Source organism: Tasmannia lanceolata, unplaced genomic scaffold (genome assembly GCF_043159265.1).
Source record: "Tasmannia lanceolata isolate RefF3 unplaced genomic scaffold, GAP_Taslan_0.1 ptg000002l, whole genome shotgun sequence".
NCBI lineage: Eukaryota > Viridiplantae > Streptophyta > Magnoliopsida > Canellales > Winteraceae > Tasmannia > Tasmannia lanceolata.
This window is the reverse complement of record NW_027518679.1, coordinates 45838545-45857113: the sequence shown is the minus strand read 5'-3', so window position 1 is coordinate 45857113 and position 18569 is coordinate 45838545. Positions and strand designations below refer to the sequence as shown.

Sequence of the window (18569 nt, the reverse complement as noted above, 5' to 3'; positions counted from 1 at the left end):
ACACAAGGTCGATGGGGAAACTGTTGCCTGGAGAGAAGTGATAGAGAGAAAAAAGGATAACCAACCAACGATGGGGAAACCATCGTCTGGAGACTAGGTCGACGGCATGAACATTGTCGCCTGAAAAGAGCCGACCAATGGGGGAAACCTTCGCCCGGAAAAGAGAGGTCGACGGGAAAGGACCGTCACCTGTAAGAGAGCCGACCAACGATAGATATGGATAGGGGTGTTCAATCGGTTACAACCGAACCGAAATAACCGAAATTTGATAACCAAAATAATTTCGGTTATCAAATTTTGGAAACCGAAACCAAACCGAATTTTACGAAAACCGAACCGAAACCGAACCGATTAAAAATTCGGTTATTCGGTTATAACCGAATAGTGATAGAAAAAGACAAAAAAAATCTATTTGGACGGTTTGATCGGAGTGCTATGATCAATCTATTGAAACGGTTTTTTAAGCACAACCTATTGAAGTTGTGATCAATCAAATGGACGGTTTGGATCATCCTACGGAGTGCCCATACACCATTTTTTGAAAAAATAATGTTTATTTTTGGTTAATTTCGGTTATTCGGTTAACATAATTTTTTTCCTAAGATAACCGAAACCGAAACCGAATAACCGAATTAACCAAAAATAAAAACCGAAACCGAACCAAATTAGCAAAAAACCGAACTGAACCGACCAAATCAATTCGGTTCGGTTTGGTTATTCGGTTAAAACCAAATAATGAACACCCCTAGATATGGAAGCCATCATCCGGAAAAGAAGACAAAGGATAACCAACCAACGATGGGGAAGCCATCATCTGGAGACTAGGTGACGACATGAACATCGTTGCCTGAAAAGAAGTCGACCAACGATGGGGAAACCATCGCCCGGAAAAAAGAGGTTGACGGGAAAGGGCCATTGCATGTAAGAGAGCCGACCAACGATGGATATGGAAGCTAACAAACAATGGGGAAACCATTGTCTGGAGACAAGGTCGATGGCATGAACTGACCAACGATGGGGACACCATCGCCCGAAAAGAGAGGATAAGGCATAAAGCCGAGAAGACATTAAGACTAAAACAAATACAATCAAGGCCTCATACCTCTCTTGAACATTTCATCGAACACTTGGTGTGTGCCTTGAAGAACAACTCGAAGTCTATGAAAGCCAAGAAAGAAAAAGAGAAAAACAAAGAGATGATAAGAGAAGAATAAGAGGACAATACAAGACAACACTTGTTTTTTTGGAGTAGATCTGCACAAATACAAAGGCATAGAAGCCAAACAATATAGAAAAGAGAGAGAAAACAGAGGTTTGGAGGTGAGATTGGGTAAATTGGGAGCCGTTTGGCTTCCCAAAATGGACGGTGGTGAGAAAGTATGGTCAAGAAGGCTATTTGGGATTGTGAATTTTGAGTGAAGAGCCAAAAAGGGATTTGGGAAGAAGATTTCTTCCCAAATGAATTTAAAAGAGAAAGAAAGGAAAGATTTGGGTTTGGAATGGAGATTTGTGAGTGGAGGAGAACCCCACAAATGGGTTTACGGCAACAAAAGTGAGAACGCAGAGAGAGATTTTTATTTTATTTTATTTATTTTTTGTGAGGCTTTTGGCAAAGAGAATGAAGGATGGGAGTTATGGCGTAGCCGTATGAGAAGAGGGGGTGTTGCGGCAGTAGACAGTGAGAGAGATTATAGGGATTTCTTCTTATTCTTCTTTTTTTGGTGTTGCGCTAAGAGAGAGTGAGAGATTTTAGTGTTGCGCAGAGAGAGAGAGAGAGAGAGAGAGAGAGAGAGAGAGAGAGAGAGAGAGAGAGAGAGACATGGTTGCGGCAAACCCAAAAATGGGTTTGCGCAAAGAGAGATTGGGGAGAGAGATTTAGGGAGATTTTATAGAGATTTCCTAAATATAGAAATAGAGATTTCCTAAATATAGGAAGAGATATTTTAGGGTTTTGTAACAAAAAAAAGATACAAATAAAACAGCGAGAGACGAGAGATCTTGAAGAGAGACTTTCTAGGGATTTGTGTGTGTGTGTGTGTGTGTGTGTGAGAGAGAGAGAGAGAGAGAGAGAGAGAGAGATTTTAGGAGATCTGTGTATTTGCGCAGGCGAGAGATTGCCGAGAGAGAAATGTGAGGCGTGAGATAACGATGGACTCTTCCTCTTTTCTTCCCTTCCCAAAGGATCTTTGCTTTGATACCATGTTGAAAATGAGATTAGGGTTAGAGAGAGGAAGAAGAAGAGGAGTGAAGAGATGGGGAGTCTCCACTAGGGAGCTCCTCATGTAAATGATCCCTAAGAGAGAGGAAGAAGAAGAGGAGTGAAGAGATGGGGAGTCTCCACTACGGAGCTCCTCATGTAAATGATGCATAGGGCATCTATGGCAACATGAGTACAAAGACTATAATACCCTCACTACTACAAGTAATACCTAAACTACCCTAAGACATGTTATTCAACACTCGTTCTTAGACACTGATATCTATAGCCTTTTTTGCCAAGATTTCAGCAGCTCCAAGCCTCCCCTCCTAACTAAGACCCCTCCAAGGATTTTGGCTTAGAAGCAGGAATCTTGCTCCCACCTCAGAACCTCGATTCGGCGCTCCTTAAGAAGGAGCTTCCAGGGAGCGCGACCCCAAAGAGATGGGAACTGCTCCCATGACGCTCCCAACCTGCTTCTATTACTCCATAAGTCCCACCATCACCAACTTCCTTGAATAAAACTCCTCGAACTCTTCAACGTATTTCATTGGTGCAAGCACAAGGGCTTGTGCATCTTCAGAAGGCACAAGGAGCTAATGCACGTAAATGAAGATGGTTAACAGTTACTGCTTTTTTATGTACTTAAATTTTAAAAGATACTTATGAAAATGGTTAGAAACTATTATTTTTTGATGTACTTGAATTTGGAAAGATATATAAAGAAAATATTACATACACACTCCTATGGCGCTCCCAAACTTAGACTCTTCTACACCACACGCTTCCCCGCCTTCGCCCCCGCTCCCGCCCCCGTACCAGCTTCGTGCTTCTAAGGATTTTGGGAGAATCCAGATACCATACCTGTTGAAAACTTTCGACCAAAATTTCCTTGCAAACTTGTGTTGAATGAAATTTTGATCTGCTGTTACTTTCTCTTTGCAAAAGTGCATAGCTGTTAGAAAGCCCAATAACCTTCTTTTTAGCCTATCTAGTGTTACATTGTCAATCCTCCATTTTAGCCAATAGAACGTCATTCTTGAAAATATTATATGTAAATGTATGCATACAAGTATGCACCATGGAATTCTATACTGGCCAAATCACCTGCTATCTTTGCCTTTGTTTTCTGGATTTGCAGACGCAAGGACTGCCATGTGAAAAGTAAATGCCCGTATCCAAATAATGTTAGGTTATGGAAAATGTGTCCTTTTATTTTGATTTTCCCACGTTTTGGCGTTATGGAAAATGTGTCCTTTTATTTTGATTTTCCCACGTTTTGGCGCGTCCAAACGGACTCCCTTTGGTTCTTTTCAAAATATCCAGAAGTTGCCTAGATCGTATGAAGCCTACTCTGAATGGTCAAGATGAATTGAAGTGACGATGGAACAAATCTGTAATGTGTGGCTTGAGTTGCTGTCTATTTGACTTACATACCCTTGTTGACAAAGGCCTTATTAATTCTATCTACTTATCTTCTAGCTACCAATATGGAAAATTCTTTATACTTCCTTTGCATTGTTACTGTTCCTAGAATTTGCTGGTTTGAAATATAATGAAACTCTCTGCTGCCTGTCCCATGTTGTTCTAAGGCAGTGTTCTTGTTTTTGCAGCACACTGTACTACCTCTCCAGCACCTAGTAAGCTTTGGTCTGAATCTCGTTAGCCGAGCTTTTGAATTTCAGGTATTTGAAGATTTTATCTTGCGATGGAACACCCTCCAAATTGTTTGGTCTTTCTGCTAGCTCTTCACATTTGTGATAATTGCTTGATATTTGATTCTAATTGATATTTTTTGTACATTTTCATTTTTATTTTTATTTTTTGTTTGTAGGCTGATGCTTTTGCAAAGAAGCTTGGTTATGCCACTGCACTTCGAGCAGGCCTTGTGAAAATGCAGGTTATTGATCATTTCCAGCACCGTTCATCTATCATATTTCATTCCATCTGGTTTTGTTCAATATTTCTGCCAAGTGAAATGTGCTGCTCACCTTTTAAATTCAGTTCTGGAACATAATATCCTAGCTTTGAGTTTTTGTTTATAAACATGTACCCATCATCCTATCCTTGATATTTGATTCAACAGCAGCTCACTTTCTAAGAGCTGCTGTTGGATCAAATATCAAGGGTGGTACTTCTTTCACTATGTCACAAATATCTTCGATATTTTAAAATATCGCAACATTTTGATAAAACGACAAAATCCTGAAATAATCCTGAGATTTTTAAAAATATAGTGATATTTTCTTTTTTTTATCATAAAAAATCGCGATGATATCATGATATTTTTATTGGGCAATGATAAATTCGCACCCCCTGTAGGATAATTCCCACCCCTTCAACATGAATTGGTGCTAAAAGGTGTTAAAGTCTGCTACATACCCTCCTTTAAAGGGGAGCGAATTATCCTACAGAGGGTGTGAATTTATCATCGCCCTTTTTATTTTATGTCTTTTCTGAAATTTTATATATTCATATATGTTTAAATAATTTTTTTGTATTGTTTTTCCTGATATAAACCCGGAAAAAATTTTAAAAATTGATGTATCCCGAGATTTCTCATAAACCATAACCTAAGTTAATTTGTTAACTTATTTGAGTGGGCTTTCATTACTGATTAAAAATGTTTAATGGTTTTCAGGAAGAAAATCTGTCAACAATGAACACAGATCCATGGTACTCGGCGTACCACTATTCACATCCCCCACTGGTTGAAAGACTCATGGCACTTGATGAACCTGACAAGAAAAGGGACTAAAACATCAGAGTTCTATCTTGGAGGAGAGCACAGATCGGAATCGGCATCTTTCCTGCATTTGCTTAAGGATGAGCATGAGAATGGGACAGTAGTTTTCTCTCTCTTTGCTCTTCTACTGCGGTCTTTGCCTGAATGAAAAACTTCGAAGCTTCGTAACCCGAATGTCTGTCGTTTAAGTTTTGATTTTGTTATGTTTTACAGTTCGTGATTTGATTCTTGTTGAGGTTTTTTTTCTGGGAGAGATTAAACTCTTTTTTTTTCAGAATAATTTTATTGTTGGCTATTATAGGAGTAATGATGTTAGAATTAGACAAACACACTCCCAAGGTATCGATGAGACGTGGTCATAGGAGCTCTGTTGCAACATGGGATGGGGCTGGAAAACAGGGGAAAAAAAACTAGTCTAAACCAAGGTTTTAAATTTCGGTTTCGGGGGTAATTTCAGACCTAGCCGAAATTGATGAAATTTCCAAAATTTCAGTTGAAATTTTATATGTTTTGCCAATTTCGGATTTCAGTTGTTTCGGTTTCGGTCTTGATCGAAATCCGGAATTTTGAAATTTAAAACCTTGGTCTAAACAAGAATTTTTCCTCCTTTGATTTTTATCCCCATCTTGTTCATAGGTTCAAAACATGCCCTAAAAGGTGAGCTGATTTTTGTGACTAACTTTGACATGGCAGGACATGGAGGAACTAAACAGTCATGGCCAGAAGGGAAATGGCCTTTCGGTTTGGCCTTGTTTGGATTGCAAGAAAAATATTTCTGAAGGAAAAAAAATTTCTAGGGAGATTTTTTCTTTCGACAATTTTTTGGAAAATGATAATGATTATGGTTAACTTAGAGGGATGTTATCATAAAATGAAGGTCCCCAAGTAAAAATTAAATAGGGCTGGTTCAAGCTATCATTTTTCATATGTAGAAAAGTAGGAAATTTTAAAAATATATTTCCTTTCCAAACTTTTTCAAAAAATTCTTACAATCCAAAGGTCTGATTTCTCCTTTCCAAGATATCATTTGATGATGGTGTTCTAACTTTAATAAACAGGACGGAAAAACAATGAGGCCAATCTCCAGGATTTTGGATGAACAACGAGGCCACCAATGAACTCAAAAAAATATCCTAAGAGTATGATGCATTTTATTTTAGGGATCCCTATGGTTGTATACGATCGATTGGTAAACATAAGACTACTACTACCACCCTCACTAATAAGGCCATCAATGCTATTCAGTGAATCAATACCTTGGGAAGGCCACTCCAGTGGCCAAGTGCAATGGTAAAAAAATCAGAATCCTAACCTCAATGGCGTTTCGACATATGGAAGAGATTAGTTGGCAAATGAAAAATTTTCTTTGGCAAGGGCAACATGCCAACCCTGTCTTTGAAAGAGGGCTTGGGGGCATGAGAGGCCAATAGGCCAATGTTAGGAGAGACCAAATTTTAAGGACTATTCAAGAATATTGCTGTAGAAAAAAGGAGGATAGACCTGATATACACAAGATCATATCCTAAGTGAATTCCACTGAATTGTATAAGACTTTGTACCTCAACCTTGATGTTGGGACTGGTATGTTGTGTTTAACCCCTTGTTTAATCCAATTTGTAAAAGCAATTTCAGGGTCTAAACCTTGGAATTGGGTTAGTCTGCTTGATCTTGATCTTCTGATCTAGTAGATCCCCTGGTCACTTTGTTGAGTATGGTCTTTCTTACAGCACACTTGGAATGCTTACTCCTGTCACAAGCTGCATTAAGCTGCTCGTTTTCCTCTTCCCTCAGCAGAAATTTGATTTCACCGATGGAACTTTGCCTATAGGACTGAAACAATGTGTTCAATACTACAAAACCCAAAACTGAGGTCATACCGACGCTGCCCATTGTCTGTTTTCTACACCTTCTCATCTGAGTAAAATGACTGAAACTGGCAGTAGGCTTCCCCATTCGACGACAATTTAGCTATTTGGTTCCACCTTCAAAGTCATGGCAACTCAATGGTTTAGATCAAGGTTGCCAGAGCGGGAATCGAAACGAGAATCGAAAGCTTCTAGGGAAGAATCCTGCTCAAGGTTGCCAGAGCAGGAATCGAATGCTCCCAGGGAAGAATCCTGCTTCCTTGGTTTAGATCTTTGAACAAGGTGGGTCCACTCTATTTTTACAAAAAAATACGTGCACGTGTATTTATTAAAAAAAAAAAATCATTGCGGCCCCACATTGTTCCAATAGCCATACTGTTAATTTGATGGACCCCATTGTACATAGTCCTTTCCTGAAAAATGATCTCCATATGATGATCCTAACTCTCCGATTCGTAAAGTCTGATCGGAGGGTTTGTATCATCCTATGGAGATGATTTTATGGACAATCCAACAAATGAATGGTTTGGATAGTTGAACCAGGTAGGCAGAAGTGATTTTTCCCCTTAAAAAATAAACTTTTGATGGGGTCCACCTTCTCAACGATCTAAACCATTTACTGTTGGGCCCACCGAGAGTGTGCCCACAAAGAGAGTGTGGCCAGGCCCCATCAGTTGTACCGTGAATTTATCACTGCCCAAACAAAAATAGGAGATCTCCGTGCACACGTAGTAAAAAGACAGAAGGGTTAAAGAAACCTTGCGCAGGCACTCCATCTCTCTCTGAAGCTGAAATCTGAGAATCTCTCTCCAAATCTCACCAAAAATAAATAAATTACCATTCCAGGTATGTTCATCAATGACCTAGGGTTTTGGTATTCGTTACCCATTTGTTTGTTCCTTTATTTTACTGTATTTTTGCGTTGTTTTTCAAAAAAAATTCTTCGTCATTCGAATTCTCGATCCCTTTTTTTTTAGGTTTTGGGTTGTGGGTTTTCTTATTTAGGTAAGGATTTTGAAATATAATCACAATTTCTCATCCAATTCTTCAAAAACCCCTGTAATTGAACATAATCTTTTAACATTTCTTCCAGGTTCTACTAACTATCTTCACCGATCCTCAAGATGTCAGGCCAAACTCAGCGCCTGAATGTGGTCCCCACCGTGACAGTCCTAGGCGTGGTGAAAGCCCGACTCGTGGGGGCCACGCGAGGTCACGCCCTTCTCAAGAAGAAGAGTGATGCCCTAACAGTTCAATTTCGCCAAATTCTCAAAAACATAGTCTCCACAAAAGAATCCATGGGAACAATCATGAAAACCTCATCTTTCGCCCTAACCGAGGCCAAATACGTTGCGGGCGAAAGCATCAAACACATTGTCCTCGAAAACGTCCAATCCGCATCCCTAAAAGTCCGGTCCCGCACTGAAAACATTGCGGGCGTTAAGCTCCCGAAATTCGAATATTTTACTGAAGGTGAGACCAAGAATGATCTCACTGGTTTAGCCCGCGGAGGCCAACAGATTCAGAATTGTAGGGTTGCTTATGTTAAGGCAATTGAAGTTTTAGTTGAGTTGGCATCACTTCAAACGTCTTTTTTGACATTGGATGAGGCGATTAAGACGACTAATCGGAGGGTTAATGCGTTGGAGAATGTGGTGAAGCCGAGGTTGGAGAATACGATTAGTTATATTAAAGGGGAGTTGGATGAGCTTGAGAGGGAGGATTTCTTTAGGTTGAAGAAGATTCAAGGGTATAAGAAGAGGGAGCTTGAGAGGCAGCTTGCGGCGTCTAAGCAATTTGCGGAGGATCAGTTTGCGGAGAAGCTTTCATTGAAGAAAGGGATTCCTGTCACTGCGGCCCACAACTTGTTGTCCTCGGGGATGGAGCATGACGAGGATATCATTTTCTGATGGAGGTTTGTTTCGCTTTTTTTTTTTTAACTCTATAGATTGTATGGTTTTTGCTCTGCTGCGTGTTTGTTTTGGAAGACCTTATACTTTGAGTACCTTATAATTGACATCTATCTGCTATGAATCTTTTTGTTGTTTTCATTTTTTGATTGGTTTACTAAATTCTCATTGTGTGGCTGTTATTGTTTGATGAGTTGAATACTGATATTTCATACGATGTTTTTGGTGGTCAAATTTAGATAATACTTGAAACCATATTTTCAACTTTCAAGTGATCATGTGGTAGTGACAATCTAGTACCTTAGGTGGTATGTCCTCTACTTCAGTTTTGTAAGCCTAGAGAAGAAGTTGAATGCTTGATTATCACTTCATGAAGTAATTTTTTTTGGTTCTGGATTGTCTCACTTGTTCCGTTTCTTTTAGTTGCATAGTCAACCCTTTCACCCATGGAAATGGAAAAGGGGATACTAACAACCTCTTATGAGTGATTCTATAATTTTTGTTTACTAGATAGTTTTCCTTCATCATACTAACAAGCTCTTATAATTGTTGCCATAGTTTTTCTTTGCTAGATGGTTTTAGTTCATAATAGCTCACTAGAGGAGGCGTTATTGCATATCGCTTCTTTAAACGATGCCATTGATTTGGATATCTGACGTTTCTCTTGCTCTCTGTCATGTGTTGGTAATTGCATCTGCAACCTATCAACCTATTCAAATGAAAAAAAGGGGATAGTAATGACCTTTTACATGTGATGCCAGGGTGCTGGTTTTTGCGTATTAGAAATTTTTTAACTGTTTATTTAAGTCATGAATGACCTTGTGTCATGATTAGCTTGCTGTGCTTTTTTTAAATTTCTTCTTTACTGGAAAATCACTCGGTTATCTTAGTTTGGACTTTGAAATTTATGCAAGCTAATGACCCATGTAAATGATTTCTTATCGCCCTCCTAAACAAGTCGAGCACTCATGACTGCCTCACATTACTTGGCACAACTCGGGACAACTCCTGTCCTCTCTGCAAATCTGATTGAGAATCTATTGACCACATCTTCGCTTGCTCGTACTCCTTAGATCTTGCAATCAATTTTATTCTGCTTCAACCACTGAAGAAGACCAAAGAAAAGACTTCTAGATGAAGAACACTGGCTTAGGCATCAGTTTAGAGGGAAGGGCCAAGCCGCTATCATAATCCGAGTTTCGTTCTGTTCAACAATCTATCACATTTGGATAGAACGCAATCGCTGAGTTTACAAAAAATTCCCAAGCCACAAGCATGTTGTCCTCAATTCCATCCTCTCTTCTATAAAATCCCGTCCGCTTTTCCTAGGCTTAACAGATGATCCCAAAGACCAAAACACGCTCGTGGTTGGAAACCTTGGCCTCCCATTCTTCCCTAAAGCCCAGCAATCCAAAACATGCCAATGGATCCCCCCTGACGCCGCTCTCACTAAGCTCAACACAGATGCCTCCTTAGTTAATGATTCTGCTAATATTGGATGCCTCCTTTGGGACAGATTTGTCACCATCTTGGGTCTCTTCTCCCTAAATGTTCCGACCGATGAAATCTTCAACCTCGAGCTTGAAGCAATCCACCAAGGTCTCGTCCTCACCCAGCAGAACAAAATTGATTTCCTGTTGATTGAATCGGATTCTCTGCTTGCCGTCAACGTAATCAATGGAAGTTACAACTGCCCTTGGAAGAAAAAGCCCACCCTCACCAAGATAAAAAAACTGCTAGCCCATCTACATCATTGGAGAATCTTTCACATTTGGAGAGAAGCTAATAGTGCGGCGCATTAGCGCTCAAAAACTTCCTCTCCTTGTAAGGGTGATAACACCCCCCTTGCTTCTATTCCCCTTGGTATTTCCAACATTGTACTTCTGGACTCCTCAGGAGCCAGTTTCCAAAGATTGTAATTCTTCTTTCTTAATCAAATTCTGGTGGGGATCTGCCTAACCCCAGCTTACCCAATAAAAAAGAAAAAGAAAAAGAAAATCCTAGAGAGAGAGAGAGAGAGAGAGAGAGAGAGTGTGTTGAAGAAGGAACCTTGTGGAAGAAGAAAGGGCCGTTGAGGGAGATTTCTAGCGAAGGGAGCCCGGATTTCGAGGTAAGGGATTGATTTCAATCACAAGTAGAGGTTATTAGTGCGTAGTTTCATTAAAAGATCTTTCGAATCATTGATTTAATGGTGAATCTTTGACGTGTGACCGTATTTTTATCGCCAGCCACAGTTCGGATGGATTTCCGGTGATTTTTATAGATTTGTGGGGATTCTGTTGCAAAGATTTCCATCAAAGTTCGTTTAGGGTCTTCCCGTCAAAGAAAAGGATGGAAGAAAGTTAAAGACATGGGCCGTAGGGTGTTTTTCTATTGAGATCGTTGTAAGAAACACGAGTTTTGGAAGGAAAAATATACGAAAAAAAATAAAGGAACCTCGCGATTCGGGAAAACCCTGATTCGTTAGTTCGGTCGATCGAAGTTCATGGTAGGTCATCTGGGGAAAACTTGAAAAATTTCCATTTCCCTTTGGTCGGTCGACTAAACCCGGAAACCTCGCAGGGTTGCGGTTTGCACCTTCCAGGGGTATTTAAGAGCTTGATCTCGCCCGAGTGACTTGTTTGAAATGTATAAACTGTAACTTAATATTAATCTTGATGATAGGCTGACTTTGTGCGATGATTGGACATAGAGACTCTTCGTAAGAGCATTTGATGTACGATTGTAAGTGCCTTACTTCTATACCAAGGTTTTCCAACCCATGTTGATGTAGAAATATTAAATTGTGTTTTTGTGATTATATTCATGTTCATATGTTCATGAAATCATGTCTTGGAAAAGTGTTCATGTTTTATCATGCTGTATTTCTAAAAACTGGTTCAAGCATATGTGCATGTTTTGTGATATTGTTGGTCCATGGAATCGGTTTTGGCCATTGGGATGTGATTTGATCATGCATGTTATTAGACCAGCCCTATATTTGGGTTTTCCTACTTGCCAATTGGAGCTATGCCACTGGAACTAAACAGGATACCCGTGGTACCTATGGTATCGTTACTTGCGAGTTGGGGCACTGGCACGTGGTCACGTAGATCGGTCAAATGCACAATCTTGGGAGAGTTACCGTGGTACTTTTGGTATCGTTACCTGCCAGTTGGGGCTGTGGCACTGTCCGTGACCACGTTAGACCGACCAACCACCTGTCAGTGGGGTTGCGGCACTGACCGTGGTGTAGGCTATGGGACACACTTGATTGTTACATGTTTTTGTTGCTCGTTGGCGTTGTGGTTGGGCTTACCATTGAAAAAATTGTTTATGCTACTCTTTCCATGTAAAATGTTTTGGATATATGTATATATCTGTGATGATTCATCATTTTTTATGATCTTGTTTTATTGCATGATTGATCCACATGTTATAGTGATTTGGTACTTGCTGGCGTTCTCTCATTCCAATATATCTATATTTTTCAGATCATGAGGAATAGGTATGATGTATGACGCGCGGTATGGGGCGAGCGTGGCGCTAGCTTAGATGGACATATTTAGATTCGTTTGACTAGAGTTGTTGGCATAAATCTTTTATCAGTCCTTTTATTTATTAGTTGGGCCTATGATCTGGAATTATTTATGATGGATCATTGTAAGACCTAATGGTAATTAATTTGATATAGAAATTTTTAGTTGCTCTGCATATCTGTTTTATGGAACGGGTGATGTTTGATCTACTTGCCTTGTGTGCCCGTGCGGGTGAGTCTTAGGCGCCCGGTGATGTCGTGGACCCCGGTTCGGGGCGTGACGTCAATCATATGGGTCCCACCTGCTATTAAAAAAACCATATGGGTCCCACCTATTGTGTTTGCTCGTGGGTCCTACAATAATACTATGTCTAGGCATGTTATCACAGTCCCCACAAATTAGTATGTAACTATGGAAATGGAATTTGGGTTTCATTTTTCCCTTGTTTTCAGTTGTTGCATCAAATAGAGGAAATCTCCTTTCATCCTATGGCATCTTTCTCCTTTTTTGTCAGTTAATTGACATTGTAGAAAGAAAAAATGTACTGATGTTTACCTTTAAAAAAAAATGTACTCATGTTCTTTTTTAAATATGCTCAAACCTGCCTAAAATAACCTTCGTATAGTAATTCTAACAATTATTTGAAAATCACCATAAATATGAGTGGTCAAGTCTACAAATTTTCGTGATGAGTGGAGCCTCTTAGACCTCTTATTGTAGTACCTTGTTTTTGAGCTTTCTTTTCACTTGCTTCTCTTGTTTGTTGAGGAATTTTCGGTCATGAACCGTGGTACAGGGCACACATCTAACATGTCTGGTGCGAAAGATGAATAGGTTAGTTGTGAACAAATTTAATTGCAAGGAAGATGTTGATCTTAGTTGAAAAAGATGGCTATCTTATGGAAGGTTCTGTTTCGTTAAGGACAGTGGAACAGAAACTGCATTAGAACGTACCCACCTTTGTTCCGGTCAATTTCGGACTGTTCCAGTCATTCTGGTTTATCCCAGTCTTTTATTTTTATTTATTTTTACCATTTCCAAGAAAATTTATGTCTTCTAGGACATATTCAGTTGAAAAACTATCTCCAATCAAATGTGGGCTTTAACAATAACAAAAACCTCTTTTTATATGGATTGCATGGATGATATTTACAATATGCTGATTTTGAAGTTACCATGAGTGGAACAGAAACTGCATTAGAACGTACCCACCTTTGTTCCGGTCAATTTCGGACTGTTCCAGTCATTCTGGTTTATCCCAGTCTTTTATTTTTATTTATTTTTACCATTTCCAAGAAAATTTATGTCTTCTAGGACATATTCAGTTGAAAAACTATCTCCAATCAAATGTGGGCTTTAACAATAACAAAAACCTCTTTTTATATGGATTGCATGGATGATATTTACAATATGCTGATTTTGAAGTTACCATGAGTGGAACAGAAACTGCATTAGAACGTACCCACCTTTGTTCCGGTCAATTTCGGACTGTTCCAGTCATTCTGGTTTATCCCAGTCTTTTATTTTTATTTATTTTTACCATTTCCAAGAAAATTTATGTCTTCTAGGACATATTCAGTTGAAAAACTATCTCCAATCAAATGTGGGCTTTAACAATAACAAAAACCTCTTTTTATATGGATTGCATGGATGATATTTACAATATGCTGATTTTGAAGTTACCATGATATTAATAAATTGCAGCTCTAATAAAATATGTAGTTATGCTTTGATTTGGTTTTTTTTTTTTCTATCTTTCTTCCTATATTTTTTTATTTTGTCAATTTATAAATTTTAACTTCTTAAAATTTTGTGGCGTCTTTCAAAACGGCATAGAACATTTCCATTCTTGAGGAAAAACGGAACCGCTATCGTAGTAGAATTGACAACTAAGACGTTGAGTATTCCAGTCCTTGCAAAATTGAATCTATTCAAGTCCAACATGTTTTTTATTAGGAATCTTGTGAACTAATTTTGATAGTTCTGTCCATTATACATTTTTTGTTGATACTCTTAAGAACTCAGACAAAATAGTTGTTAGTATTGAATAAGCTACTATATGCCAGCACTTTGAATTTATTGCTGACACGTGTCATTTCGTATCTGACATGACACGCTTGTCCACACGTGTCGACACTCCTATTGACACTCTTAAATGCACTCTAGAAGTGTGAGACTTAAATGTAGGTGTGTTGACACATTCGTGTACCCTGTCAAGTGTGACATACCATTTTATTACTGAATATTGTTTTTGCCTCTTTTATTATTAACTCTTCTTTTAGCTCTTCCTTAACTAATACTTGCTGTTATATCCCTGTGACATTCTATTTTATTATTCAATATTGTGTTTACCTCTTTTTATTATTGACTCTTCTTTTATTATTAACTCTTACTTTAACTCTTCATTAACTATTACTTGCTGTTTTATCCCCTCCCCTAAACCTAAAACCCTAAACATATTCCAATATTATATTCATTGTATTTTGGAGACTGAAGAGAACTAGATTAAATTGATGAATGCGTTGCTATTTGATCATCTCATGTTTGTTTTAGATTATAGTTTATTAATCCTAAGATTTAAGCGTTTTTTAAATGGATACCATATTTATATTGTTGCAAATTATGATGGTAACTACTAATTTTCTATGCATGTTCGTGTAAGGGTGTGCCACTATTTCTAAATTTTTAGGGGTTGCCATGTTAGACACCTTGTATCGGTGTTAAAAGTCGACACATGAATCCGTGTCCACAGATCATGATTATGTATACTTTCTATTTAGCCATGTCACCACCATTTCTAAACTTTGGGGTTTTGTGTGTCTGACACTCTGTTGGAGTCGACACGCAACACTCGTGTCTATTTCCACAAATCATAACTGGTCACTTCATGACATGATTCATTGGTAAACTATGAGCCATAGATCCTAAGCATGTTGCCAAGATAGTGATCACTTTTTGCAAGGAAACACATTGAGATTGTTTTTGAAGGGTTTTCCCATATAAGCTCCATGTTTGAGTTTGATTTCTTTATGTTCAGTTGACGTCTTATGTTTTTTAGATAGGGTATGAGTGTATCAATTAGCAATTTGAGATATGAGTTCACTCTTTTTTCAACATAATATAATTTACTCTGTTTTCTCATTGAGTTTTAGGTATCATGTCCAACTCTGAAGTCAATAATGAAAGTGGCCTATCTGCAAACGCTGTTTTAGTAGTTATATCACCTTATTGTCAAATCTGCATGGCAAAATGGCCTTACCATAATTTAACATTGAATGAGATAATCGATGATCCAAAATCCAAACATCTGTTGTTACAATCAAATACATCAAGGAGGGTATATTCTGTTTATATGACCTTCAAGAGAAAGGGAAATTAGATAATCAGGTTAGGATTAGTGTATAGAATTGGTGTGTTGTTTTCCCACAAAATCACTCACACTGTTAAGTGTCCAGTCACTAGACATTCACCATTTTAGCAGAACAATTAACTACCACTCTAGGTCTTATTTTAATGGTAAACCATCACTCTCGTACTATGTTCAATGAGGGTTTGTCACTTATCCAAAACTTGTGACACGTCTATGTCCTTCTCCATCTTTATAAATTAGTGGTAGTTCAAGATTCTATTCATATTTTGGTGAATTTGTCTATTAACCACATTTTATGAATATGTTGATGCTTGCATTTTTTTTTAATTCATTAAATTGCAACCTTTTTATGTTCTGACTATAAACTTATATCAGAGCTTATTAATTTTTTTAAATCTCTATTGTAAGAGCTTCTAGAGTGATCTGTAAGCCCTGAATTTCAACCTTTGCGAGTCTAGAAGTCTCTATGGTGGTCTTGGATATTGGATGATTGCCAAGTGGCACAATCCAGACCATTGGTATAGGAGAGAGCCTATATATAGGGGTGTGCTCCTCATTTGCAGATCACCTTTGAACCTCTAAACTTTAAAGCATTCCTAGTATTGAGAAGTATAAATCCTTTCATTCACTCTTATGTGCTTCCTTTGTGTGTGTCAAGTATCTTAGGCCAAGGCTATGTCAATTGGGTCTGGCTGACTTGCTTCCTTTATTCAACTTACATGCCGCACTTGCCACAACCAGAGAGAAGATGAGAAATGGGTTTTCTTTTAACTTTAAGAGCACTGGTGATTCAGGATATGGCGTTATGTAATAGATTGTTGTATGCCGTAAATTATCGGCAATAGCTTATATTTTGTTCATTTGGTACCCTCCTAAAGCCTGCTGTGTCTATGAGCAAGGAAAAAATGTCCATGAGCCAGGAAAAGATGTCCCTGTGCATGGATCTCCGTGAGGAATCCAGAGAGCTCTCTTGGCGGAATCTTGTAGTGTGTTTTTCATAGTCGCAATCTCTTTCATTGAGGTAAAGTTTGAGGACCAATTTGTGCTATTCAAACTAGATTAATCTGCTCTCCAATGGGTTAAGGTAGTAAACTATGAATCTTTCTCAGCTATAAATTGCTATGGTGTTGGGCGAGTTGCATCTAATTCATTCATGGGAGCAGAATCATGTTTCTTTGCTTAGCGGGTTGCAGTATCAGGCAACATCTTCTCATTTAGTAGGAGCCTCCATTGCGTTTTCCAAATGCTTTTTATCCATTGTGGAATGATTTTTCCCTGTTTTCTATGTTTTGTTTCAAGAGTGTAGTTTGTTTTGAGTATGAATTCATTTTGCTCTGTTCTGCTCTGGTTCTTATTCTATTCATATTTTTGTGTATAAACTCCATGCCGACTTCTCTTCTCATGTTTTTTGGTGTTATTTGCTTCTGCATTTTATAGACATAAAGCTCTTTTTGTTTCCTATATTTTGTTTGAAGTCTTTGTTCTAATCTGTTTTGAACTGAGCTTCTTGGAAGATGATCAACGAACTAATGATCTCATGTTGGTTTTCTTTGTAGAGATGCAATCGGCCATATATTCTGATCCTCAGGTACGTATATGACAATGGCTAGTGGGATGTTTTCAAAATATGGAGAACTTTTGTCAATCTTGTGAACTGATATTTTTTATGCTAACATTTTCAAATCCCTCCTGTTCTGCTATCCAAATTATATTTTATTTCTTGAGACATTTGGCGGAGTGCCTATGCTAGAAATCATCATAAATTTGAAGTTTCCATCGGCGAGAGCTTGATGAGTGATGCGATCAAGTCTTGTAGATGATTCCCAGGTAATTTGGCTATGTTATTTTCGGTTTAACTATCATGTTTTGGATTGATTTTGTAGTAATAAGAGGATTTGTGGTTTGATGAATTGAAGTCTTTTTATACAAAAGCGTGTTTATGGATATGAGAAACATGAAACATGAGATGTGACATTGTGGGTGTATGTTTGGAGATGTGAGATTGTTAGATGGAAAAGCGGCATTCAGTGTGAGGAGCAAGAGATCATTCCTCAATGGGAAGAAAATCTATAGGTGCCCCGCGGATTTGACCATTTGATAGCCTACCGATGCTCTAATCCTTGATCGGAACAAGTTTCTCCCATACCTGTTACATTTTGTTAGGCCTTTTTGCATTGAATGCTGAGAAATCATACAAAAAAATTGCAGTGAACAGTGCAGAGATCTGACTCATCAGAAACATCAACATGAAGTAACCTGGTTTGGTTGCTTATGGATGGGCTTAATCAGCATGCACAATCGGGTCCAGTGTAGTAAAAACTTATGTTATAAGGTAAATGATATATTCAATCCCTTTTCATCCCCTGGCAACCCACTTATACTGTCAAAAAAGTAGTCATAAATAAACAAGAGGGGGTGGCCCAAGGAAGGAAGGGGGCGGATATATCGCTCCGCATGTTTTAATTCCTTGTGGATGGGCCCTACTATCAGATCATCGTCATTAATTTGATGTTCTTAATTAAAAAGCCGAGGTATTGGATTAATTTGTTTTCTTCCCACCCTGTTTTTCCCCAACTCCAAATTGCTGTAGTCGAATGCTAGAGAATCTATCTCTTTGGATGCCACCAAAAATCCCATTATTTTAAGGGCAATGATATTTTCACCCTCCTCCTACGTATTCGCCCCCCTTTTAACATGATTTGACGTCAAAAAGCATTAAAGTTCCCCACTGCTCACTTTATAAGGGGCCAATGCATACTGGAGAGGGAGTGAAAATATCATCTTCCTATTTTAATTTAACCGGATTTGCCATTTAGACATCAAGGCCTCTAGAGTCCATTAACTATAATGTGAACAGTGGTTAACCATGTTATAAAGGGTGTGTACTGCAGGGTGGGAGGGTTGAAAATATCACCGCCATAACTATATCATTTCCAAAGGCTACTGATGGTTGCACTGCAATG

The 18569-nt window shown here is 38.5% G+C and overlaps 2 protein-coding genes across 2 annotated transcripts in view; both read left to right on the top strand.

The window, feature by feature from the left end:
- The window catches only part of LOC143875548 (CAAX prenyl protease 1 homolog), a 36357-nt gene extending 31119 nt beyond the window's left edge, over window positions 1–5238 (top strand). The window contains exons 12-14 of the mRNA XM_077377124.1: window positions 3811–3882; window positions 4032–4097; window positions 4839–5238. Coding sequence (XP_077233239.1) covers window positions 3811–3882; window positions 4032–4097; window positions 4839–4955 — 255 coding nt within the window. The 3' untranslated portion in view covers window positions 4956–5238. The remainder of the gene's footprint in view (window positions 1–3810; window positions 3883–4031; window positions 4098–4838) is intronic.
- A 2258-nt stretch (window positions 5239–7496) lies between these two features.
- On the top strand, window positions 7497–17550 carry LOC143875539 (vacuolar ATP synthase subunit D (VATD) / V-ATPase D subunit / vacuolar proton pump D subunit (VATPD)). The gene is made up of 3 exons (XM_077377114.1): window positions 7497–7654; window positions 7902–8723; window positions 17163–17550. The coding sequence occupies exon 2, from the start codon at window positions 7933–7935 to the stop codon at window positions 8716–8718; it is 786 nt and encodes a 261-aa protein (XP_077233229.1). The 5' UTR covers window positions 7497–7654; window positions 7902–7932; the 3' UTR covers window positions 8719–8723; window positions 17163–17550.
- The last annotated feature ends 1019 nt before the right edge of the window (window positions 17551–18569 follow it).